This window comes from Aristolochia californica, unplaced genomic scaffold (assembly GCF_029961685.1).
Source record: "Aristolochia californica isolate CCGP_79_NKW_82.1479 unplaced genomic scaffold, dmAriCali1.0.hap1 SCAF_11, whole genome shotgun sequence".
Taxonomy (NCBI): domain Eukaryota; kingdom Viridiplantae; phylum Streptophyta; class Magnoliopsida; order Piperales; family Aristolochiaceae; genus Aristolochia; species Aristolochia californica.
The window spans coordinates 33,673,714-33,700,926 of NW_027181782.1; the positions used below are offsets into that span (position 1 = coordinate 33,673,714).

The window sequence follows — 27,213 nt, forward strand, 5'->3', positions numbered from 1 at the left end:
GACAAAATTGCCAATTAAAATGGAGAATTGCGTATCTGGGCCAATACAGAAAATAAGCCACCTAAAATTTAATAATAGATATCCCAAATGCGGGTTTTCCACAAGACTGACTGACATTTAGATAGAATCTGAAATTTTACAAAAGCTGTTGGTTGAAAAGAGAAGAAATACAAGTACCAAAAGAAACTACACCAACAGCATCACAATCTCTTCCTCCTTTCAAGCCCAAAGTATCCAGCAGCTCATGCAGTAGGAGTGGCTGAAGAAAACATACTGAGTAGTACTGCTCTCTTAAGGCAATTTAGGCCACGTAGCACAGCCTGCAGTAAAGATGAACAAGTTTGGTGTATTCAAAAGAATACTCAAAAACTGTTTCCTCCATCTGATGGTGTTACAGGTAGACCTTTATTTGCTGTCTGGGAACTTTGCCTCGTAATTTGCTGGAATCTGGGGTTGATTCAAAAATAAATATATATCAGAATTTTGGAACCAGAATTAACTAAACAGCGGGGATATCAAAATACCAACACCATACCATAAATGTCGCTGATATCTGCTTTCCTGCAAACCATCTTCCATTGAGAGCTCGTTGTGCACTAATGGCAGATGTAGCAGCACCAAAACGTAAATATACATGGCCCTCGCTATTCCTGATGGGAAAAGTCAAATCTTAGATCTATAGATAAAGAAAATTCAGAGAAATTATCTGCAAACATTTGAGCTGTTAAATTGATTTTCAGTGTGAACTTACTTGTCTACATAGATGTGGTTCACCATACCGAATTTTGAACATTCTTCAAGAACATCATCCTTGATCTCCATATCAAAATCGGGTTCCGTCTGAAACATGACAGTCTCAAATTAGAATGACAAAAATAAAAAAAAACACCAAAAAGCTACTGAGGAGTAAGTTGAATGCAACCAACCTCTATCTTTGGGTCAAACATATTTGTCAGCAGAAGACATTCTGTTGGAATCATAACAGCACTGACTGGGGGAGCTGCCAAAGAACCAACAGAGAGGACTGAGCCAGGAACTCCAAGCGGAGGTACAGATGCCTGACCAAGGATTGGTGCCAGGGAAGCAATGGCAGGGGACACACCAAGGGCAGGGGCCACAGGAGGGAGGCTAGTACCATTAACCACAGGGTTTCCCAATGAACCAGCAATACTGGAAACAACAGAAACATGTTAAAATTTGTTTTTTACTGTGCTCCTGCCTGAGTCATGCTCATTGATCTCCAAGCATGCACATGGGAGAGGGAGGCTAGTGTTGTGAATCACAGGTTTCCCAATAAACTAGCAATACCCAAAACAACAGCTATCAAGGCTAAGAGAGGGGTGAACTTCATTGTAACGCTTTTGAATGACTCATGTCCCTGGTGGGTATTGCATGTGTGAGCTCAAAACGCAGGAAAGATTAGAAGCATTAACCACAAAATTTTCCAATGACCCTTATAATGGAAGCAACGGATGAAAGTACCAAAATGCAAGGCTGAAAGCATGGTTTGTCACATTTAACTATCACTTCGCTTCGCAGAACCTTGAATCTACACAGAAGCTTCTTTTTTTTTTTTTTTTTTGGGGGGGGGGGGGGGGGGATTTAACCAGTGACCGAACAAAAGCAATTGCAAGTTAAAAACCTACCTTGTATCACTTAAGAAGGAAAAAGATATACCTTGTAGCAGTTCCACTGCGGTCCAATTTCTGCATGAGGATGGCTCTGGAACGAGCATTAAGTGACTGCAAAAATAGAAATAAAAGCACATTGGAAACAACAATTAGAAAATAAAATTCAAATGCAAATGAATGCAGAATATTAGCCAGTGTTCAATGGTCTCTCCACAAGTATCAGATAGCTGAAAGCAGCCAAAGGAACAGGAAGAACCAATACTGACCAAGCCTCCACCGTCATCATCATCAAAATCAGCAGCATTTGCCCCAACATCTTGCATTCCAACTTGATCAGTAACAGCAGAAACCTACAATCAAAAAGTTATATGGTTCAAAACAACAAGAATCGTGGTATTAATTAAATTAAGCTCAGGTGTGTACCTTAATTATCCTGCCAGCAATATCAAGTTGTCCATTCAAGCTCTGTGCAGCTTTAGCATCTTCGAGGCGTGCAAACTGCGTGAAGCAGCAATATCTTTAGTTTGCATCAAGTACATAAGTTTGCAAGAAGCAACTAATAATCTACATACTCACTTGGACAAAGCCGAAGCCCTTGCACTGGCCTGTTTCTGGGTCAAGAGGTAACTGAACCAGCTCCACTGTACCAAATGGTTCAAAAACCTGCAAAGAAATTTGAAAAACAGTCAGGAGAGTCAATATAAGAAGAAGAAATCCAATTTTTAATGGGGGGAAATAGAAAGCATAAGCTCATATCCAAGATAAAACCAGGGATGAGAAATATCCTCCAAGACAAAAAGGGGGAAAAAGTACAGGACAGTAAATATTACCACACTGCAGCCAAGATTCCCACATGTTTTACCTGTCGAAGCTGCTCTTCTGTGATGTTGAAATGCAGGTTTCCAACATATAGTCTTCTAGCCCCTGCTGCACCAGCCGCAGTAGTAGTTGACTGAACAAGATTCTTTTCAGCCTCTGATGGCTTCACCATCACTGGTTGACCAAGAAGCAACTGACCAGATAGCGCTATTGCCATTGGAACGGACATGACATCATAAAACTCAATATATCTGGAGATATAAACCATAATTAACAGTCAGACAAATGAACTAATACATTTCACAAAAACTCCCCAGATGTTAAAGAAACCATTCTATCCATGCTAACCAACTACATACAGCCACATACATAAATTAGAAGCACTATCTAGCCATGATAGGTTTTAAGATTAATTTCAGGGACAAGCGAAATTACAAAAAGCAATATGTTAAACAACATTGGCACTAATGTTCGGTCCCACTTTATCTTAAAGGTGAAAAAGGGCAAGTTTCATTTAATGGGTTCCCAAACTGTTTGTTAAGCCACATGAATAATGCTAGGAAGGCTAATGTAAAAGCTGGAGCAAACACTTGGACTCAGGAAGAAGTATACCCTACACCCTTTGAGCGCCTTGAATTGCGATCCATTATGAGGCGCACATCCCGTACCTGAAGACAGAGAACATAAGGCAATGAAGCACAAACAAATGTAAGCATAGTAATAACATTTTTGAAAACTTCAACTTACAAACGGTGTTCAACGACAAATATACATCATAGGTTAATTATTGCACCATGAGATGCAGCCTATATAATTGTCTGTCACATTTTGAGTGCACATTAAACTCATCAAGACAAAAGGACAAAACAGAAAAAGAAGAAGATGAAAAGAGAAAAATCAGAAACTGCAGACAAACATCATTGCTCCATTGAAGGCATTCTAATGAAGTGATCGAGAATATTCAACCACTCAATTACACAATTTTACACCTAAAAATAAGAGTTTAAATGAAAAGACTGGAAGCTCCTAATGACAATTAACCTTAAGATTCTTTAATTAGAAACGCCTCTATATTTCTCTCGCTTTAAATACGAGTAAAATAATAGAAACAACCTTAAGTCAGACCAATTAAAAAAGTAAAAAAAAAAACTACTGACAAAATATCAGTCACACTAACCTTGCCGGCCCTTGAAAAAAATTCATATACATCTCTTTCATCTGCCTTCAAACAGATCTGCCAAAATAAAGAGCAATGACAACTATGTCAAAGAACATAATCCAACACAGATATTCAAGGAAATTTTGTTGAGGACAATATACCTGATATGCAAATACAGTCCTTTGATCCCGTTCTGGATCAGCCTCTGGCTCAGCAGCTTCTTCTTTCTTCTCTCTATAACGCCTGCATAACAGAAAACATTGTAGCTTCACCAGGAAACAACAGATGAAAAAGAAAAGGAACTAGATATCATACAACATAACAAATTACCATAATGAGCATAACCAAACCACAAATAATGTTGATGCATATCAGAAGATAAACTAAGAATATACACAAAACCACAAATTTCTCCTCACGGAGGGTAAAATATCAGATCTACAAACACATCATAATTTGATATGCACAGCATGTATACAAATTCAGGCAGCGAAAAGAAACAAACTGACTGTTCATTTTGTATATCAATGTGGAGAATATTTAAGAACTGCCACATATCATGCTTACATTTGAAGCAACTAAAGTAATCAATCAATCAATCAACCAAAAAAATGAATACCAAGGGTTCTTGCAACAACAAACACGTCCCTGCAAACAGTGACCAGCCAACTTCATTCTCTTTTGTTGAGTCAAAGCAACAACAAATAGAATTGAGAAAGTACACCCAAAAGATTTGCTGCTTTAAAGGTGTTTATCAGGATAATGAAGAAACAAGGATAAGTATAAGTTAAACTGGGACGAAGCTCCATGAGACAAACAAACAACAAAAGAAAATCATTGAAAAGGGAACTGGGCTTCTAAGGGTAAAAGGTGGCAAAACCAGCAGGGTTGGTGATTTCATAAAATCAAAACCATGACTTCACTAGGTTACAGGAAAAAGAACCTAAGTTGCAAGATTTGACTTCTGAAGGACCTTAGGTTGAGTGTCCAACTAGTATAGATTATGTCATACTCTTTTCAAAAAATAATCACCAGCTGAAGCCATAAAAGTAAATCCTGCAAAACAATCATGGCTCTCTGGCTGTGAAAGGAACACCCATTTTTCCTCACAAGCATCAGAAGATGAAGTGATCCTGTGAAGCAATGCCCATGACTCTCCCCACCAGCACGTCTGCAACAGAATAAATTACAATTAAGCCACTTTGCTCTCAGTTGCAGGATAACCAAAATCACACAACATGACAACCCTTCTCTTTGCAACCACTAGTTCATCAGCAACAGGTGGATCAAGGCTCCATCCTTAGATGATCTAGGAAGGATGAACTTTTTTAAAGAATCTAACCTCCACTTCCTGGTCTGGCTCATTGCCAGAACACCATTTGAAGACTGCTCTAGCATATCTGCGAGTTACCAGAATCTGCTGTTTAATATTAAGTATTCTAAATTAATAACAGTAGAACTACTAACGTTTAAGCTTATCACAAGTGATAAGACAAACACAAAAACCCATCATATGAAAGCATTAAATAAACCACAAGCAAGTCAGAGTAAAAACATAAAAAAGTGCAACACAATGAATAGACTGGGCACCTTCCCTGCATCTGTATTTGAACTTCACATGAACATTTAAAGATGTATAGAATGAAAAACAAAGTGAGAAATTTCGTATAAGACAAAAAAGAGGTATTTATTGAGACTCGACATAAAAAACAAAAACTGAACGGTGCCAAAATTTACAACTACACTGTTAAATTTGATTCTTCATATCAAAACAGTCACTGTCATGACTAGCCTTACACAGATGCAAGTCCAAGTGAGTGATAAGTACCAGTTAAGGTCTTCAATATTGTCAAAGTAGTGCAGGAAAAACCAATGTGGCTCAGCTCCATTAGCAATTCAGCTGATGACCACTTTCAAACAATTCTATTCAGTTGCACTACTCATTGATTTTTCAAATCAAGGTGTCGTATCCTATAAAAGCTGAGTAGAAACCAGAAATCCTTTTGAAAAAAGATGGAACTAGCAAAAACAATTTTTTTATAGTTATTTAATTATACAACGGGCAAACTGTTCAAAAACAATTTGATGAGTAGGCTCCATAATATATACTAGAAAAAGCTAACCACTGGGTAAAACTAATGCTTTAAATTTGAGGATACTACTATAATAAATCCTATTGCACAGTTGAAATCCACAAACCAGCTCCACATAACAGGCAAAAAGATGTCCAAAAGAGAGATGGAGTTAGCTCCTCGGAACAAACAGTTTGTTCTCCAACTTCAAATCACTTTCTGTAGAAATTTTCTTTCCTATTTCAAAAATAAGTTTTTTTCTGGTTCTGCATTCCAATTCATGATATGAGAGAAATATTGTGGCCTTTAACATTAGCAAGCAGATTTCCGTAGCTCTTTGAAACAACTCAGTTTCTGGTTACTGCATTGAAGCTAAAAAAGACTCCAGGAGAAAAGGCAAAGGTACCTAAGACATGATACACAACTGTATTCGATAACAACCCAACAGAAGAAGTATAGGTAAGCCCTGGGACAATCAGGGTAAATATGGGATAACCTTACTCCTAGAAGGAAAAAGTATGTGCTGGTTGCAAGTATAAAAGGTCAGTTATTTGCATTACAGACGGTTTGCACTTTCTGATATTAAGCATTACGAAATTGCAAGCACTCTAAGACAGAGATAACAAGGAGACCATGCCACTGCAAATAGTCCTACTACCTTAAGAACCCTACCGTAATTAAGAATTCTCACAATGTGAACCTTTGCGCAATTTCTTGCTGAAATCCAGAAATCCTGCAGACCTAACACATGGATCTACCACCAGCACTTCCATACTCTCAACAGAAACCAGACTGGCAACTTAATCTATGGCTGACTACATACATGATGGATGTAATGATGCTACTCAGGATCTCTTCAGACATGAAGCCCCGCGTTTATCTAAATGAAGTAAAGAAAGTAATTTTTCAAAAAGAGACGAAAAAAATCTAAAATAATTAGGTTCAATCGGTTTCTTCAGTCAAGTCCTGTCTTAATCAGAATCTAGGGTACGCCGATTGTTATCTTTGGATAAGGGATTCTATGGTTCGTTCCATCAAACATGGGATGCTTCAGACACCGTGTCTTAGAACTTTCAACGATTAAACACTTCTACAGACATAAGATCTAGCCGTTTTCCAGCCTCCAGGTATCCGTAAACTTACAAGGCAATCGAGAGAGGTACTTACAAGATTTACTGAACAGTGCCTTTCTAGGGTTATTGGACGAGAAAGAAACACGAAATATATTTGCTCCCGTGTTTGAAGAATACAAGCAATAACTTCGCCAATTTGTTTAACCACAGTTATTCGTTTATCTTGCATTGAAACAAAATCGATGGATGTGTACAGCAAATACCTGCCATCTCGTTCTCGATCACGGTCCTTAAACTCCCTTTCCTTTTCTTTTTCTTTCAGTTCTTTCTCTCTGGTACGCTCAGCATCCTTCTCGATCTCCTCGCGCTGTCTTTCAGAACGACTGCTGCTCCGCCTTCGTCTCTCCCGCTCCCGTTCCCTCTCCTTACTCTCGCGTTCGCGTTCACGTTCCCTGGCTCTATCCTTCTCCTTGTCTCTCTCTTTTTCTCTCCCTTTATCCTTCTCTCTATCCCTCTCCTTTTCTCTTTCCCTTTCTCTGTCCTTCCCATTCCTTTCAGCTCTTTCCCTCTCCTTCTCCCTCTCCCTCTCCCTCTCCCTCCGGTCCCCGCCGCCCCTAGGCCGATCCCTCTCGTCCCTCAACGACTGATCCGGCGACAATCGACGCTGCGACGAGTTCCTCCTGTGCGATCGCTCATCCTCGGCTGCATCATCCTCTCCCCTGGACCGCTTAGACCGACCGTCCCTGTCCAGATCACGGCCGCCCCCCTGCTTTGAGCCCCTGCTCCTGTCCTTCTCATCCGACCTCACCGCGTCGCCGTTTGCAGATTCCTTCCCTTTCGGCAAATCAGGATTTTCCACCGTCTTCTCCAAGTAATCGTACTCGTCAAAATCCATCAACAGGCTCCAACAGAGCTTCCAGGGCCCCTGGAAACCAACAAAATGTGATGGAAGAAACGGATTCAAAGAGCGCAGATAGGATAAGACTGTGCTCGCGCTGTGGGAAGCGGCAAATACTCAAAACCCTAGTCCGAGTAGGAAAAACTAAAAGTAAAGAAGTGTGTAGGAGCCAGAAACGTCGAAGTGGGAAAAATCAAATTATCAAACGGCGTTCATGTTAGTTGGAGACGAGAGCATCGAGCCGGCGCCTGCTCTGCGCCATGGTGCGAACCATTGGGGTCTCCGGTTAACCTTAATACTACGCTACATTTTTAGTGAGGTGGGGAAATCATCAAATGAATATGCCATATTATCATGTATGAAAATCTTGCTATGTAAATGAGTTTCATTAATCTTGTATGTGTAATTGAAAAAGACTTTTTCAATTGGTCCAACCAATATCGGTTCTCACTCAGTATAAGGTTCAAGGGCCGGCCGGCAGTTTTTCGATCGTGCGCTGGACAGACTGGCGCGTGTGAAGGTGGCACTCTCCAAATTCGTTGGCGCCCGCGAATTGTACTTCTTTGTGTCCGCCAGAGGGCGCGAGTGAGGGCGCTTTTCTTCCTCCGGAAGCTTTCCTTATGCCCTTCATATTTGTACATTAACAATCCCGCGGTTTTCATCATTCCTGCCATCCACCGTTTGCATTTCTTACCACTACTTTTGGGATTTCCTTTCACAATATTTCGTTTGTGGAAATCATCCATCGTTTTTTTTTTTTTCATTATTGTTCTTCTTAATCTTTAGCATAATCAACTTCACGTCTCGAGATATCGTTTGGAGGTACTTACAGTGGAAAAGCAGGATGGAGCTTTGATCGTCTTGATCACCTCCTGGCCTCGCATTCGAGGTGGACTAGGAACTGGTTGTCTGGAGCGGTTGGTGATGGTCAACTCTATTATACTCTCCATCCGCTTCTCCTTGATTAGTTTTTGTTTGGAGGAGAGAGGTAGGAGTTAATCATTATCTTCCTGGGGTTTATTTTTTTGCTCGCTATCGTTTTTAATCCACGTCTAAGTCCAAGTTCGAAGCGCTTTCGATTCCTGTTAAAAGGTGACGCACTTTAAAAAGAATATTTATTAAGTTTCTGAAAAATATATAGTTTCTGTAGTTACGGATAATCTGAAGAATGTTGGCTTTTGAAATTTGTTGTAGGTGTGTCAGTTTTAAAGGGGCTATGTCATGCATGGACTCGCGGACTCACCCAAATCATGTGTACCAGCAGTGGAATTCTATTCGTATCAAGCTGAATATTGAGAGAACCTAGTCAAAGTGCTTATTGTGGTGGCAATGGGGAAAAAGCATGCAATTGTTCTTTCCTCATCAGAGGATGAGGACAAAGATTGTTTCAAGCGTGGTAATTGCAGATCTTCTACGTCAAAATTGCGAAAAAACACAGATAGAAAGAGAACTAGGATGATAAAGGAGTCATCTAAGTTAGATTCTCAATTTCTAGAAGAGTTATCCAGAAAAGAAGAGGTGAGTGTCCCCTATTGTAGTCTGCCAAGTTTCTGAGAGTAAAGATATAGATTTTAGTCATGATTTCTCTGTTTAGCTAGTTGCTAAATTTTGTTTGTGCCGATTTCGACACTTCATGTTACGACAGTCATACAACTTATGTTGATTTTAATCTACACACCCACATAAAGCAGTGACTCAGAATAGAATGGCAATGTTTTTTGGTAACTATGTTGTGCTTAATTTTTCTATGCATCATGGGTTTTTCTCTGGGAAGATAGTATCTCTATGCAATGTAAAAAATGAAATGACTATAGAAGTAAACATCACATATAAACTCAGATAATATTTCAATAGTGGTCTATTAAATTGGTGCAGTTTGGGAATCTTTACAAGGACGAACATGCATATTCATATATGGCTAAGGTTATGCCAAGTTCTGTTACAACTGCATACCAGGTGATTTAAATCATGCCAACCTTTTGTGGGGTTTGCATGTCTGATATTAGTTTCATTTTCTATGAGTTGTTGGCTTCAAATATGATGTTCTAAACTTTCGATTGTGTACTGTAGGTTAACTTTGATTTGCTCGCTGATGAATTTTCTGGTCTTCACGGGATAATCCATGGTATGTATGCTTTTAAAACTGAAAATTATTTTCTTAGATCTTAGTAGATGCTAATGAGAAGAGTCCTATTTGTTTCGGGGGGTCCAGAAAGTTGTTCTTATTTATGTTTCTGTTTTTATATACTTGGCATGTATTCTACTATTGGACTTGAGTTATCCATAAGCAGTTGTTGGGAACTACAATGTCTAGAGCTTGCTGGCTGGTTTATCTCCCTTTGTCAGCTCTTGTATCTGTATTTTCTGATGCCCATAGAAAATTCAAGACATCATGTTAGAGTAGTTTATCTCCCTATCTAGCTGGTGGCTGAAGTTAATTTTTAATGGTAGTTATAAGGGAAATCTTGAGCTTGCTGAGGCCAGTGTATTAACCAGTGACCATGATGAAGAAGCTCTTTTCTTCTTCTATTGACCTTCTATGGTTCTTCTATGGATGATGTAACTCAACTGAACTGGAACTTCATGCTCTCTTCTTTGTTAAAGTGTTCATTCAGCAGTTTCCTTCTCCTTTGACATCGAAGAGAACTCTCTTATTGTTATAAGTTGGATAAAAAGCCAGTAATATCCTCTGAGTATTTGTTCTCTTTGAAGAGGTTGTTAATTTCCCCACTCTCTTGTAGTTTCTTGGCAGCTCATATTGATGGGTTGCTGGTGGTATTCCTGATATTTTATGCAAAAGTTGTTTCTCATCTCTTCTCCTTGTAATATGAGGCTTTGGGTCTTGGATTTCCCATTTTTTTTATATATTCCAACGTAAAATATTTTCCTTAATAAGATTTTTTTAATAAAAAAATTGGAAGTATAGAAGGCACTTGCTAGTTTTTTTATATGAAACATTTTGCACTCCTGTATTACCGAGTTATGTTCTCTTATTCTAGTTATGCACATTTAAGATTCAGATGTGTTTGTTATTGTTTATTTCAATTGTTGAAATTTTATGAGAGAAATTTCATAATTGATGTGGATTGACTACATTGCTACTCTAGTTATAATAAATAAAACTATTGGAATCAGAGTAAAATTACACTTCCATGTCTTAGCATCCAAAGTAAAACTCTTAAAAAGAAACATATGCAAAGTAAACAACTATTATATAAACAAAAAATTGATGGAACTTTTTTTTTTTTTTAAAAGATGTATTTATATTAACAAGAGAAAATTTACAAAGGATGAGGGAGCAGATCCATTACAACAAGAGATTGCAGGGGGGCTCCCTCCTTGGCAAGCACATCAGCCGCCGAATTTGCAGATCTCGGAACGTGAGACCAAATACAAGAAAAAAAATTGATGGAACTAAAAGACCTTATATGTGAGAATTCCTTCCATAGGACTCATGTAAGACTCCATTATATTAATTCATTCATTGTGAGACTTCTTTACTATAAGAGTCACATAAGACTTTTCCATAGAATGAATGAGTTGGCATGCGGATTGGGCAAATCAATCTGATCTGACTTTGGATTGAGTGACATTGAGTTGGGTCTCAATCCCAATTCCCAAAACCTTGGTTGTGTTTGAGGATCATTAGACACTGATTAGGGACTTGAGACCATTGGCCACCGAGCAAGATCATTGATCGCTAAATAGGCATTTAGACCCATAGGTACTTGGAACTACAAAACACTAAGTTTAGGCTATAAAAATACGATAATATTTTAATTAATTATATATAACTTATTATATATCATAATGAAGATAATTTTTCTAACTTCTGGTTATTATTTGTTTTTTTTAGTTTTATCTTTGGTCGAGTCGCCGTGTAGAAAGATCGAGAGCGACTTGGTAAACGACTTGGGCTAGTTGATGAGACTCAGGATCAGGTGATGCCAAATCGGGTCCGGGTCCCGGTCTCAGTCCCGAGTTGCAAGACCTTGTGCAAAATTGGGTTCCTTGATTTATTAATTTATTCATTTTGTCTAAAGACAATTAAAGGATTATTTTCATTCACAAAATTCTAAAACTCAATAGTAAAAAAAAGGATGTATCAAAAGCCTTAATAGCCAGGAGTTATTTACAACTTGTTGCATTTTTTTTTTTTTTGAGGACAACTTGTTATATTGAAAATCATATTCACTGCAAGTATTTTTATTTTCTCTCGCTTTGTAACGTTTAGAAGTCTGAAAAGTATTCAAAAGAAATCTTTGTTTGAGATACTATCATTGGGAACTTGGTCAGATTCGTGGCTATGCTAGAGGAAATCCACGTGCATTCATATGATCCATCCATGACACCCATCATTGAGTTTAAAAAGATTGGAAGGATATTTTTGTTGGTATAGTTGATTCTCTGTGCTTGTAAATACGCTATTTTTCTAACTGAATTAATTTTCCTTTTGGTGTTTTTGCTTTTTTCCATTTCAATTTTTTCTTTGTATATGTTTATTTTTGTGGTTTTTTGAAAACTTTGTTAAGATTATGTCTTTGCACCTATCTTTAAGAATGAAGATCTTGTAGGAGCTTTTTTTTGCTTTCTTGAACTGTAAACATTAATTGTCTATGTCTCTTACATCTGAAAAACGTAGTTATGTTCCTTTTAGATTTTCTAACCAAAGATGGAGTAAAATGTGGGTCAGGTTCAAGATGGAGGGATTCTCAGGAGCTATGGGTTGACAAGCATAAACCCCGTTCAATTGAGGAGCTGGCTGTTCAAAAGAAAAAGGTTTCTAAATGATGCTTGTGTTTTATAGTATCAACTATTGCCTTTTTCTATGAAATCAATTATATGATTGAGTACTTTTGGTAGGGTTGTGCTTATCCTTTTCAAAGTTCTACTTTGGCAGTGCAAAAGGATTGTGTTGGTTTGAGTGCTTGTGTATCTGAGTTATAAGGTTACATTGCTCTGTGGTTTCAATTTCACATTTATTCTTATTAAAATGAAACTGGAAAGATTTTTAAGGCATTTGAATTTAAATGATAAACTTGTGATGGAAAGCACCTTTAGTTTGTGTTCTAGATTTCAATGCTTATAGTAAAATAATTATTTAAATTGTTTAAAAGTGGTTAAAGTGTGACTGCGATCTCTTTAGTATCTTTGGATCCTCATTTGAGTTGTTTGGTGACATCTTTTTGTTTTTTTTTTTGTATTTTTGTTTTCCTGTTTTGAGTAGTGTTGAAAGATATCATCTCTTCCCATTCTTTCTCTCTCTTAAAAGTGATATCTTATGTTGGAAGGAATTATCTTTGCTATATGTTTCTCTTTTGTAAATGGGATATCTTGTAAAGGTTATCTCTTGGTAATTCCCACTGCAGGTCGAAGAAGTCAAAATGTGGTTGGACCAAATGGTTGTCATGTCCAAGGTGATTTTATTTTCTTCATAAATGTCTGTTTTAAAGTTTGGCTGGCTAAGTTGGGGGACTCTTATCAAGTAATAGACATAGGATTTTTTCAAGCCTGACCAATATGGAGCTATTTTCCGTCACACAACAATTCTCACCTTAGAAAACTAGCCTGAGACGTGGAACACATTTGCAACTATTTATTGGTGGAGTTGGTTTAATGACCAACAAATTCTATCTATTGCTTTGAAGGATTTGTAAGAGTTTTGTGGGACTTCTCTCATTCATTGCATGGTTTTTAATATATGCATAAGTTTTTTTTTCTTTTTATTTCTTATTTGACATTGACGAGATTCAAGGCTTCTATAGATCCTTGCAAGAAAATTATGCTCATGTTCCAAGAAGTGCCAATTTCATGTCCAACTATTTAGCTTATGAAGGAATCTCCTTGCAATGTCGTGTTTGGAAGAATTTCTTCTATTCTTTTTTTATTCATCTCCTATATAGTGTTGAATTTTTAGAAAGAGAAATAATTCATTGACTTTATTAATAACTAAGTACAATAAGCCTCTATTTATAATAGAGGAAACAAGTAGAATCAAAGTACAATTAAACTACCCATATCTCAGTAACACTCAAAGTCAAACACTTAAAGATCAGTCTTAGAGTAATTAAACAACTAAACAAGAATAGAAGACTAACATAACTAAAAAACCTTTTAATTGAGATTCTTCTATGAGACTTTCTTCCATGATCCTCATGTAAGACGCTGCTATATGAATTGTTGCTTTGTGAGACTTCTTGTTGTGAGAATCATGTAAGATTCTTCTATAATCGTTCTTCAACGCTCCTCCTCAAGCTGGAGTTTATATCTTCAACTTGCAAAATGATTTTTAATTTCCAATTTTCTTTGGCTAAAAAAATTATTCATAGATGCAAAATCTTCATATTTTGTTCTTCCCCTTATTTAAATATTTTTTATAACATCAACATGTGGAATGGAATAAAATACCTCTTTTTTGTACTTCTTTCTACTTCTCCTTTTCAAGCTAGGATAAAAAGGACATAGAGACCCAACTTGGACAAAACCAATATGGGAGAAGAAAATTACTCTTGGCCATATGACAAAATTTTAAATACCAGTCAAAATGGTCATAGTTTGAAAAAATTCTGCTCAATATCAAAAGTAGAAAATAGGTGAAATTTTTAGGCATAAAAAGATATTACTCACTTTTTCAGGGTAGCTCATAAAATCACCTCTTTGGTGAAGAATAAAAATAATTAATTCACGTTGGATGTTGGGCACACTCCTATATTTTGTAGGTAGTGAGTCTAGGCATTGCTCCAAAGTGATGAAAAAATGATAAATCGAAGAAATACTACAGGAACACAAGGATATTAGCAATCATACTTTAACTAGAATGAGGCGACTATGCAACATTCTACTTTCAAATCGAGTTTTTAAATTTAAATAAAATAATAAGGAATTGCTTATCAGTGAGAAGAACACATATGTCTGTAATTAACCTTGAAGAACACAACCAACCACTATCACAATTCTGACTTATGAAGCTGGCAGACATACCGGATTTAGAACTAATGGAAAGCTTCACCAAATCTAGAACTTCATGAGTTGAGGTCAGTTACCAACCATGCAACCATAGTAGAAGTTGGTAATAAGCGATGATCAGCAAACAGAATAAAGCAAGGAACAGAATTAGGGGACACCAACAATGTCAATGCAGCATAATAGAGCAATGGCTGAATCACATGAAAGTGTTGCAGTACTCAATAATTTGCTTCAGAATGACGTCCAAGCAGTTAAATGAGTGTCAGCAAGTATATATTATGCTCCCTGTTAGAGCAAACATAACAGACGAAAAGACAGCAGAACTGTGATTCTGTTTGCTTGACAAGAGCAACAAGGACACTTGTATAATTCTCAAACGAGACACCACACACTCCTGTCTAGATTTGGTCCGAGTAAAGACTAGAGTCTATGAGGACAAGGAAGCAAATTCTGCCACACTTGGAGACTAAATACTGCTGCCAACATTAGCTTTAACAATTCATGGTAGCACAAGCGCTGCTTCAGCAGCTAGAATATCCAAACAATACAAAATAAGAGCATCGGTCTTGAATGACTGTAGGCATTGGAACTTCAGTAGAAACCAACAGCTGATTTGCATTAGAAAGCAATTAAAGAATGAAAGACCCAAGATCTAGAAAAAACAGGCAGAACAATCAGAACTCAAAATGCCACCACATAGCCAAAGTTGCCAAGTAACATAGTTCAAACAAAGGCTATGACCTAACAGGAGCTTTCATAAGCACAACATGATAGAGCAGCAGTAAAACAAAAATCTGGATGGGCAATGGCAGAATGACGGCTCAAGAAGATGATTGGCAAGGTCTGAAGTCTTTGTAGCTCCATCAGCATCCAGAAAGTCGTTCATCACGTGTGCAAGTAACAGGGTTGTATGCACTTGCAATTCCAACAACGCCATTATCCAAAATCAATAAAGACAGTTGCTTGCTGGCGTACCTTATGCCCACATGTCTTGAAGATGCTGAAGGAAGCATGGAATTTTTCAGCATGAGGTGGGTGACGGAGGTTCAGAATAAGGAGAGGCAGCACATCCTGGCATCTGATGGTTTTGCAGAAAGAGGAAAGAGCTGTGTAGAAGTTGACAAGTGATTGATGGCTCTTGATAGTCGGCGTTTTGAAGTAGGTCTTGTCATATGGCAAGTGATCAATGGCTGTATCTCGGTCGAGCTCTTCGCATATGAGTTCAAGTGGGAACTAGGAACTCGCACTTTGAATTCTACTCGAAGTAGGACTGCAAGGGACTGTTTGCGGATCTTGTGAGCTGGGCGGCAATCCGTTTCTTCCCTACAAGGAATCTGATATCAGCTGGAACTCCACCACCATTATTGTCGTGACATGTCTGATGTCCCCATACCTGCTGGTGGCATGTGTTCTATTCTATATGAAATGGTAAATGGATCAAACAGAGGTTCTATACCTCTTGGAATCACCGAAAGCTTTGATGGTCAAAATCATGAAAGTCGTATGAGAGCACAAAGACAGAATTTATGAGCGCTTTGGAAGTTTTCTGCTGATATCCACGATGAGCAGGTGGCCTTGAACCGAATAAAATCAGAAGGTATGTCAAAGTGACTTGCTATTTTGATTAGGAGATCAATTAGGAGTGACGACCAGTTTGCCATAACCAAGACTCGCAAAGATGATATGTCTTATCATTCTAGAGAAGAAAGCAGATATAAGAATGAAGACTACATTGGTAGTAACGGAGGAAGTTGGTAAAAACATCGACATTGAAGTTTAAATCACTAGCGAAGAAGAGGAAAGCGAAGTGAAAGATGAAGGTGGTTTGCCTGAGGAGGAAGAAAGGATTGAGTCTATCGACACTGAAATTAACTCGCAAAGCAATATCTTAGGCGGTGATAGAAAGTGTATTGCTGGTCTGTTGGGGAATGAGGCTTTGAGGAGGTTTAAGATTCTATGAATAAAAAAGAAAATTTACAATGATTGTTGTTGGGACACTAATAAAATACTCCTAGTCTTGGCTAATTTATCAAATGAAAAAAATACTAAAAACAAAGAAAAGATACCTTAAAAAGAAAGACATGAGATTGATGAGAACATCTTCTCTGTGGGTTGATCGAGTCAACTCACAGGCCCTACTCTAATACTATGTTAAATTTATGAGAAAGATAAATAATTCATTGACTCTATGAATAACTAAGTACAATGAATTTCTATTTTTAATAGAGGAAACAAGTAGAATCATATTATAATTAAGTTACCCATGTCCTAGTTACACCCAAAGTCAAACGCTTAAAGATAAATCCTAGAGTAGTTAAACAATTGAACAAGAATAGAAAACTAATATAACTAAAACACCTTTTAACTGAGACTTTTCTGCGAGACTTCATTTCGTGTGACTCTTCTATACCTGTTCTTCAACGGTACTCATGGTTTATAAAAGAAAAAGTATTGTTAGGTTGTGCTCAATTCTATCCCAAAATGACTTGCCACTTAGGAGGCTTGTTATTCAACCCTATAATTAAATAATTTTTCTTAACACTTCTCAAGGTGAATTTTTTTCCCACTCAATAAGTATTCTTTTTGAAAACTTCAAACTGCAACATGATTGGTTTATGGTGTCCAACTTTTTGAATGTTAATTATTTCTTGTTTCAAAATTTTGGTTGCATTGATTTCTTTCGAAGTTTCTGTGGGACATATTTTGAGGAATCTCTCAACATGTTTTCTGTCATTTGCAGGAAAGATTTCTTAATAATGTTCTTATTATCAGTGGACAGGCTGGAACTGGAAAATCTGTACGTTTCTGCTTTGTTTTTTATCCTAAAATTCAAGCATTGCGTCGCTTAAAATGGTAATTGAATGTCTGTACTGGTATTTTTTGCCTTCTTTGAATTATTTTTACATTCAAATCAAATTCTTCAGTTGAATTATTTTTTTCTTTGAATGTTTCATGTTGAACTTCTTTTTGATTTCTTTGGTTTTTCTTCAGACAGTTAGACACTTGTCCAAACTTTGTGTTTATCTTCTTCTATTTATATATTAAAGGCCATGGTCCATTTAAAAATCATATAAAGTGAAGGACTTAGTTGTTAGGTAGAGAGCAAATTTTAGAAAACCGACCTTTCAAACTTTTCCGTCATTGTGTTCCTGAAAATATAGGAAAAACTAAGTTAGGCGAGGGAAAAAGTTTAAAAGTTACAGGAGCTTGAAATCTTGTTTCTATGGGTACTCTAGGAAATCCAAATTAGTATATGCCATGGTGTCAAAAAAATTTCTAAAAATTGACTGAAAATCGGATTAGTGATTCAGTCTGATGCATTGTCTATTTGTGAATCATGCAGACAACAGTTCATGTAATTGCAAGCACAGTTGGAGCTGATGTGTTTGAATGGAAGACTCCAACTCCAACCCTTTGGCAAGAACATAAACATAATTCCAGTTCAGGTACTTCTTAGTTTCTTGGGGTTATCCATGCATCGGTAACTACATGCTTGTACTGTCACTAGTTGTATAAATTGGCTGAACGTGATTGGAACTAGCTGATTCAATTGGGATTGGCAACTCCAGTGACTGAATTTCTGGGCTGTGTTGGACGGGTGCAACACAAATTAGCTTGTTCAAGATGCAGCTGAATTGGCTTATGTTGCAATAGTTTGAACAATTCAATAGTTTTGGTTTATCTTCTCTGACAGGACACTGAATACAATTTGAAATCATTTTCAGATATTTTAGAAAAAAACTATGGAAATACCATGGAAGGCATTTCTCATCCCATTGAAGTGCCATAAGTTCTCAACCCATTGGAGAGACTTAAACTGAAGACCTCACACTTGAAACCACCCCCTCCCTCCACCAAGTTAATACTACTGCTCCTCCCCTCCTGCACCAGACAAGGGGAGGGAAGGGCCGTTTGTCCCCTCCTCTTCCTTTCTTTGTTATTACACACTAACTGAGAGAGGAAGAGGGGGTGGGGGGTTGCTGCTCTCCTCCTCTCTTTTTCTTCATTTTAAAAAATGGGGGAGGGATTCCCCATCCACCTGGTCTGTGCAAAAGAAACAACTGCTGAGGGATTCCCCATCCTCCTGACCTCATTATAACCATGATCAGGGGAAGCAACTTTTCCTTGGTCAAAATTTTTTATTTTTTAAATTTCTGATTGGACCGATGACCTTACTATATCATTGTACAAAAGAAACGAAATGCGAGTTAGTAAACAGGTTAAAGAGAGACTACCAGAATGAGCAATCAAGTTGATGCTTCCTCCGGATTAGCTCATTTACAAGAGCAGCTCTTCTATGTAGAGAAGCCTGATTAAAGGATGGATCTATATTTCCTTTTTTTTTTTTAAATTGTTTCACATCTGATTGGTTTTTTCAATGTGCTTCTAGGAATACCATACACTTCGAAGCTGGAAGAGTTTGAAAACTTTGTAGAAAGAGTAAGGAAGTATCCTTTGCTTTCAGCAGTCTCAACTGGAAATTCTAGAAAACCTGCTATTCTCTTAATTGATGATCTTCCGATCACTAATGGAGGAGTTGCTTATGGAAGGCTCAAGAAATGCTTGCAACTTCTTGTTCATTCATCCCAAGTACCGACGATTATATTGCTCACGGATTATGGTAAGACTGATACCAGTGACACTAATAGTCGCTTGGTGGAACTCCAGTCAGTTCTTGAGGGAGCTGGAGCTTCGAAGGTATCACTATTAATTGGTCATTATTATTACTTTTTTGAACAATGTTGGATAAACTTATATTAGGCTGTTTGTCAAGTCCTCTTGTGCTTAAAAAGAAGAGAATTTTTCATGTCCTCTTTCAAGGACCCATGTCTTCTGCTTATTGAGCTCAACTTTTGGATACATGGAAATTGACCTGCTAATCACACAATGGTTCACAGCTCACATATATGCTTTTGTCTACAAACTCTAATCAACTGAACCTCCTAGAGCCTTTAAATCTGTCTGAATCTAATTATGTAAATTAAATCATCTTTGGACCAGTTGGAACCAAGAACATTAACTGGACAAATTCCTTTCTCAATAGGCCATCTGGTAGGTGTTTGAGTCAGTTATTCATAATTATTAATATCTAAGTAAAAATATGGTATAATAATGTGGGTTTAGCCCTTGGCTCAATGGTCACATAGGGTGTTTCTAGTATAAGATCTAGGGTTCAAGTCTCACCAGAGTAAGGAGTTCAACATTCCCAAAAAATAATTGCATTTATATTTTTGTCACTTGTATTTTAAAAGTTCCTGGTGATAATTAATTCCAAAGCATTCATTGACAAATTTTGGGATATACACGGGCAGTAATGTCTATTTCCCTGTCTCCATTTTATTTTTATCATCTATAAATACCCTTTTATTATTCCATTCATTTACCTGATCATATTTCAGGCAAGCAGGTGTTGGTTAAATGATCTGCCAATTCTGTAAAAATTAATGCCAGACTTCTAGAAGCTCAAAAGAAATCAATACCATGTGAAAGCCTAGATTTCACAATTAAAAGAATAAATGGAGGAGAACAGTGACTTTAAAACAGGAGGTGAAAGTGATCAGAGAAAAGGAAGAAGAAGAAGAGAAGAGATTGGAAAAACAGAAAAGTTGTTTGGAGGGGAAAAAGGCAGCGAGAAGGATGGTCAGAAGGAAAAAAGGAGGGGGAAGAGAGATCAGAAGAAAGAGAAGAGTAACAGGGGTCATCTTAGCTGTTGTTTCATGGCAGCACACTCTGTTGAAGGGAGGATGCTGGTGAAGTAAATTTAAGCTGGTGGTTGGAAAGAACTTCCCTTACATTAACTATTCCCTTTTAATGAAAAGAAGGTAATTGGTAAAATTGATGGAGAATTTTATATAGATGAGAGTCTGTGTGGTTATAATTGAACTGGTAGTCATGGTTATAAAAGGAAATTAATAGACAATAAAAGAAAACTCTGAGGTTTAAATATAAGTTTGAATCCTAAGATTCAAAGGTTTTCTTCATATTAACATCAATTTTATTTTTTAGAAAAGGAATCCTTCTTATTCTAGGTAAATAAGAATCTGATAAGATTTTCATTTAAAAAGGTGCAAAGGTTTATTACAAAGATTTCCTGAATGAGGGTTATTCATCTAGTTTGCACACTGATTCAGTCTAATCCAGGTTTGTGGATTCGGAATTTTCTCTTATGAGAGGGGTGTCAATGCATAGCAGATTTGGTTTTATTATTTCTTCTGCTGCTGCTTCTTCTTCTTTGTTACTGAAAAACATTTTCCTTTCCCACATTTTATGTGGCACTTATACATTGCATGTGGCATAATCTCCAGGTGGCTTTCAATCCTCTTACAGTAAATTCCATCAAGAAGACTCTTTCTAGATTATGCAGAGAAGAGAAATGTACTGTAACTGCTGACTTTATAGATCATATAGCAAAAACCAGTGGAGGAGACATCAGAAATGCCATAACAACTTTACAGTTCTTCTGCCTGAGACCAGACCCAACACAGTCTTTTCCTTTATCTGCTGCATACTTGAATCACGTTGGAGGAAAATCTGATGATATTGAAGTGTTATCTTCCCCACTCATGTTTGGCAAGGAGGATTTCAACAAAATATTGTCTTTGCCAGCTGGCAAAGATGAAACACTTACTCTCTTTCATGCCTTGGGGAAGTTTTTGCACAATAAGAGAGAGACAACAAAAGTTATGGCTTTGGGTATGCAAAAAAATCTCTTGGTGTCTTTTGGGTGGATGCATGTTCATGTGGCATCATCCATTTAATGAATCCTAGAATTTGTTATCTCGACTAAGTTAGTTGAACATTTAAGGTCATGGTTGAAATTAGTTCTTCTATGGCCTACTTTTATTATTATCTATATTCTCCTTCATAACTAATGGTGCAATTTGTACAACTGTAGGAGTAGTAGTTCATTTAAAAGAGAGACTGGCGAGATATCCATTGAAAATGGATGCTCCAGAGAATATTCTCTCTCAGGCACATGGACAAGCAAGTCAGGTTGCTGATTTTCTTCATGAAAATGGTAAGTATTCTTTCTTTCTAGCGCGGCCTGATTGTGGTTGGATTGGTTTTTTTAAACCCATATAAGCAGCCATACTCAGGCCTGTTCTAGATTTATCTTGCACTGGAGTAAGACATTATTGTCCAAAATATTTTGTAGTTTTAGGGGTTTGACATTAGCTGGAGGTACACAAGACAAACAGATGACTTTCAATAGTAGATATCATATAGTCATTTTGGTAACTTATTTCAGTTGAGTATCTGTGTCAAGGCCTCAGATTCCGATCACCTATCTTATGCCATAATACATTTTGTAATGTTGTGCTGTTTTGCAGTTTTAGATTTTATGAGTGATGAAGCCATTGATGATGCATGGACTGTATGCTCGTATCTAAGTGATTCTGATCAACTCCTTGCAACTGCTCAGCAGTCCATTTGGTCTCAAGGTACTCTTGTGCAATCGATTGCTGCTTCAGTTGCAGCACGAGGGGTGCTTTTTGGAAATTCACGTCCTTTGACTTCCAGGTCTGTTTTATATGCTCTCTCTCTTTCTCTCTCTCTCAGCTACATGTTTTTAAATATTGATATGAAAGTTATTTCATATGAAGCAGATGGCACACTATCCGGAGCCCAAAGCTTTGGCAGGTGGAGCAGTCCTCTCGCAGAAATAAGGTGAGATCAATATCTCTTTATTTTGTTAAAGAGGTACTCTTTATATTTCATGTTTTAAGTGTTTCTGGCAACTGAAAAATAGTTCATTTCAAAGAAGGAAAGGCCTAATGTACTCTTTCTGTACGCTAAAAGAAATCTTCCTAGAAAATATAGCATGACAGATAACTGAACCATGAAATTAGATTTTTACTGTTTCTTGTTTGCTGATGGATGATGCCGTTGACCCCTGAAACCTTTCTGCAAGACTGCCTTTGTGACAGGGTTTTCATACTTCTTTTCAACCTTTTCTTTAGATGGGTTATTTTCTTCCTTTTTAGTCTACTACATGATTCAGCCGAAAAGGAGGACACATTGCATTCAAAATGGAATTTCTTTTATGTGTGGAGAACTTTTTCTCTTTTGCGTCAGAGGATCCCCCCTTCAACTATTTCTCTGTTGCACAGGGAGATTTGTGTGACAATGACCTGGCTGAGTAGGCCTGATCGGTTCATCCATTGAATGCCAAACCCAGCATGGTCAACTGGGTTTTGACCCCCCCACAGGTTTGGGCAGAGTTATAACCTGGTCTGCCATTTGGTTGAACCTAGTCGAACGTGCCAGTCTGTTCTAGGGTTTATAACATTAATAAAATACTTTTATTGTATGATATTGTCATGACTAATATTACATTATTAACTTGTTTGTTTTTCATAATTGCAGGACCAGATGGTACTGGAGAGGTTTGAGTCTGTAAGAAACTTCGGTTCGTCTACTATGTCTGTAATGGCTACTGAATTTAGACCTATCCACAAATGGCTCAAGTTTAGAACAACTCAAGATCTTCAAGTTAACAATAGGGCACGGTGGGAGTATTCTGATTGGACGGGTCCAGATGAACTAGATACTGATGATAATCTAGGGGAAAGTGATGATGACGATATTGAAGAGTGGTAGGCGAGCCGTTGGTTCTTGGCCTTCAAAGGTCTACCATTTATGGAACTAGATGAGAGATCAGTTAAATTTCTGCAATACCCAATTGTGATTTCTACCTGACGCTCTTTGTGAATTTTCTTCAAATGTTTCAGTTGTGTACAGAATGTCTCTGATCTTCACAGCAGAGCTGAAAGTTCTCGACCTGTTACTCCCATTTGGTTCGCTGTGCTCCGAGGTTCTCTCCAAGCATCAGGCTGGCGGTTTTACTTTCTTCAAATGTTTCTAAACATTTTAATATATTAGTTTAGTTTAAATTTCATCAAACCTACTTGAACTGGACAGGCATCTTAGTTAAAGTAAGAGACCTAAGAACTGTTCCTCTATACTCATGGGAGCTTGAACAGTTTCCTGCACAAGCCATAAGAAACTCATGCAGTTACCGTCTATACATCAAAACTCTTGAATCGAACCTCAGGTCAGTAGCCTCTTCACATCATGAATTTGTTCCTGGGTCTTGTTGGGTTGACTGTAAACTGCTTCAAAAGATTGCAAGCAAACATTGGCGAATCCTGTCATGGCTTGGAACACATTTGGAATCCCAGTTTGAAAATTATTCAGCGTCATTGCTCTAGTCACACTGGAGCTCTTCTCATACCTATTCTTCTCTTCCTCTGCTTTCGCTCTTAGAGCCTCCACCTTGTCCTTCTTCACATCCACTGGTGACCGATTCGAGGATGAACTCCCAGAGGTGGAGTAAGGCCCGTATTTGTTCTCCAAGGTCCTCAGTTCTGCCACCTTTTTGTTGAGTTCTTTGAACAAGGCGTTTGATCTTTTCTTCAGTTTCTGTTCTTCCGCCTGTTGAAGCACCACTGAGTGAATTACTGTTAAGAAGCTTTTAATGCCCTCGGAGGCAACCTTGTCAGGGATTCTGTCGAGGGCAAGCTGCCATTCTTCGCACAGAGAATAGACAGCTGAATTTTGCAGGGTTTTGGTCAGTGGTTGGTGGCTGAACTGGAAGAGGCAGAGACGGAGCCAACCGGTGAGAGAAAGGATGTAATCCCTCTGTGATTTCACCAGGCTGCAGAACGCTGAGTGCCATTGTTGGACCTCGAGCTCCAGCTGAAGTGTGAATTGACGATGAATTTCGGAAGTGGGTTCTGTCCTTAAGTTGATGTCATTGAGGAACTTGAGCTGCTGGACTATGTGAGTTTGAACTTGATGGCACTCGTACATGCTTCTCCACATACCCATCAGTCTGCATACATCCCCAAAGGATTACAATAGCTTTGATTGAAAGATTAAACAATTGCAGGAAAAAAACTTGATTATAGTAAAAATGGAGAGAAAATGTTAAGAGACAACAATTCAAATCAAATCAGCACAACTAGTATATTCGAACTGCAACTCTTTGCCCAGAAGAATCAAAACAGTCAAAAGAGTGTCTGTCACTAGCACGAGGTTGCAGTATATCTGACCGTGCCAATTCTGCAAGTTCACTGTGACATTCACAGTAGGACAGGTTGCAGGCATTACAACAATGGCTTTAAGGAAGATAAAGATTAAAGAGAGAAATAATAATATGATCAACAAGTTTCAAAGAGTTTTCCTTTTCTGCTCAAAAGAATGAAGCAGGATCAAAATGAAAAATAATAGTAATATAAGGGGAGGGCTGCAAGGAGCTAACCCTTTGGCCAGCTCAAGAAGTTGTGGGTAGAGCTCAGTTTCTCTCAACCTAATTATTTCATCAGAAGTGCTTTCCATGGACTGAGAAGCCACCATTAATCTGGACTCCAGTTTCTCAACCTCTTTCTTGCTCTTCTCAATCTTAATATAATCAACTCCCTTCGCCTCTTGCTTCCTTAGCAGTGCCACCCGCTTCTTGTGCTCTGTTTTGATATTTTCGGCAGTCTGGTAACAGGAGAAGTATGAATTACTTAGTAAAGGAGATTAGTAAAATCGTCTAGAGAGAAGCAATTTGGAGGAAAAAGGCAGTGGGAAGAAGCAACTCCACATGAGTGAATAATCTCATTTATCTGATCTGTTCATACCTTGACTTCCTCGTACAACTTCTTCTCCCAAGCATAAAGTCTCTCTATTGTAGAACAATGGCTTGTTTTAACAACTCCACCATTTAGATTGCTCCCTACTATCTCCTCTTCTGACCTCCCAAAGCTGCTAAGGCCGCTGGATTTTGAATTTGAAACCCAAGGCCAATTCATCGGGCTTAAATTCCTACTGTAGCTATAAACTTTATCTGCAGAGAAGAAACAAATGAAACGATGATGAAGAAATCTATTAAGGTGAAAGTGCAGATCATGATGTGAAAGATTACGAGATGTCAAGCAGCTACTTACTTGTGGGTCTCTGAGAAGAAAAACCAGAACTTGGAACCTCCAAAAGCAATGAAACATAGCTTCCAGCATTACCAGCATTGAGGAAATAATCATCAAGATCTTTGATAATCTCAGAAAAATCTTTGCTGTTTCTCGATACAACGACTGCGAGTTCCGTGGTAGCAGTTTCCTTGGAGTACCCACTAACAACCGGAGGAGGGGCAGCGACTGCGGCTTCTGCGGTAACATTGACTTCAGAGACCGTAGTAGCTTCCCATTCTTCTTCAGTTACAGACCCGGAAGAAGAAGGGGCAAATGGGTCCCAGAAATCCCAACTCGATGGAGGCGGCAGTGGCGGCGGCCGGAGATAAGGAGAGGCCGAGGCAGAAGTATATGTTTCCGAACTCGGACTCATTGGCGGAGGTGGTGGAGGCCGAGGCGATGTTAGTGGCACCGGAGGAGAGGGGAGAGCTGGGGGCAGATGATGTTGCAGGTGGTGGTGGTGTTGCTGGAGGTGAGTCTCAGAATTGGCAAATTGTAGAAGCGCGGCGCCCGTCCCTCGGAGGGACCGGAGGTAGAGGCTGTGGGCAGCAGAAAACGCATGGCGAGCATGGACGAGTTCTTTCATGTACCGCCGCCGAGCTTTGCATCGTAAAACAATTTCTTCCCTCTCCAACCTTGAATAGCAACAACCCATCTTCTTCTTCTTGCTATTACTTTCTCCAGCACTCGTACCCCTGTTCTAAATTCACTTCAATATCGTGCTAACTCGAAGTCCGTCTCGTCTTCCACGAAGTTCCTTGGGGAAATTCCAGTCTTCGTCCCTCAAACATGATTGCGATTTCTAAAAAACGCTGTTCCCCATACCTCTCTGCTCATTTTCTTTTTCCTCCTATTCGTTGAAAATTTCAAACGCGTACCTTTCCTCGTTTGGCAACTAATAATAGCACTTCTCACGACGCTTCTGTCCCTTATTCTTCTCTGCTTCTGCTAGACGAAAAGGACAACTACTTCTTCAGAGCTTCGCCAGTCTCTGCTTGTACTCTTACACTGCAAAAAAAGACACCGGTTTTTACCTCCGAAACTCCTCCATCTTCTTCTTCCTACGACAAAAGCCGGTTCTTTTACTCTAAAACCCAAACCAAAATCTTCTCATCTTCCCGCATCCCCAAAAACACAAGAGTCCTTAAAGTTAACAGAAGTACGAAACTTCACCACCTTCTTCTCATTCCCTTCGAAAACGAGCACAACTCTGTAAAACCCCCCAAAATTTTCTCCCTCAACTTCTCAATCTTTCAACCCTTCCGCTCCCGAGCAGCTCTCCACAACCGCAGTTGCGTGGGTTGCGAAGAGAGATTGAGAATCGAAACGAGAAAAAAACGAAAAAAGAAAGCAGAGGCGGCAGTACAATAGAACAGTTTTCAGAGAAGCTAAGAGACAACCATGTGTTGGGCAGCGTGCAGAAGAGATGTTTAATTTGAACAACGGAGTTGACCAAAATAGCCGCCCTTCTCTCCCATTATCCTCCAACAACGCCACTTTGCTATATGGGTGTCCTCTCGAGTTAAATACAAGTCAAGGGTAATTTGGTCAGACTGTAATTTTCAACGGGCATCTTTGGGCTTAATTTGAGAAGATTTTAAATGAACAAAAACGGCATATCTGTCCAAATATTTGTGGTG

General features: G+C 38.3%; 3 protein-coding genes across 4 annotated transcripts; 1 reads left to right on the forward strand and 2 right to left on the reverse strand.

Moving 5' to 3' along the window:
* Positions 1–48: 48 nt before the first annotated feature.
* Positions 49–7,839, reverse strand: LOC137944906 (uncharacterized). Its single transcript, XM_068790708.1, has 13 exons — positions 7,018–7,839; positions 3,771–3,852; positions 3,628–3,684; positions 3,063–3,118; positions 2,494–2,701; positions 2,208–2,294; positions 2,055–2,129; positions 1,898–1,981; positions 1,678–1,742; positions 927–1,170; positions 752–840; positions 536–650; positions 49–447 (listed from the first exon to the last, which is right to left on the reverse strand). Exons 1-13 carry the CDS (start codon positions 7,647–7,649, stop codon positions 406–408), a joined length of 1,836 nt encoding a protein of 611 aa, XP_068646809.1. The 5' UTR covers positions 7,650–7,839; the 3' UTR covers positions 49–405.
* A 334-nt stretch (positions 7,840–8,173) lies between these two features.
* On the forward strand, positions 8,174–23,537 carry LOC137944907 (cell cycle checkpoint protein RAD17). Of its 2 annotated transcripts, XM_068790709.1 has the most exons (14): positions 8,174–8,744; positions 8,847–9,170; positions 9,528–9,608; positions 9,723–9,777; positions 12,346–12,431; positions 13,022–13,069; positions 17,359–17,415; positions 17,962–18,064; positions 19,009–19,316; positions 20,924–21,311; positions 21,514–21,636; positions 21,950–22,139; positions 22,226–22,286; positions 22,986–23,537. In XM_068790709.1, the coding sequence occupies exons 2-14, from the start codon at positions 8,982–8,984 to the stop codon at positions 23,217–23,219; spliced, it is 1,923 nt and encodes a 640-aa protein (XP_068646810.1). In that variant the 5' UTR covers positions 8,174–8,744; positions 8,847–8,981; the 3' UTR covers positions 23,220–23,537. The 2 variants fall into 2 exon arrangements, with proteins under 2 accessions (XP_068646810.1, XP_068646811.1); XM_068790710.1 differs by lacking the exon at positions 9,528–9,608.
* On the reverse strand, positions 23,529–26,891 carry LOC137944908 (protein ALTERED PHOSPHATE STARVATION RESPONSE 1-like). Its single transcript, XM_068790711.1, has 4 exons — positions 25,553–26,891; positions 25,247–25,452; positions 24,883–25,106; positions 23,529–24,453 (listed from the first exon to the last, which is right to left on the reverse strand). The coding sequence occupies exons 1-4, from the start codon at positions 26,226–26,228 to the stop codon at positions 23,670–23,672; spliced, it is 1,890 nt and encodes a 629-aa protein (XP_068646812.1). The 5' UTR covers positions 26,229–26,891; the 3' UTR covers positions 23,529–23,669.
* Positions 26,892–27,213: the final 322 nt, after the last annotated feature.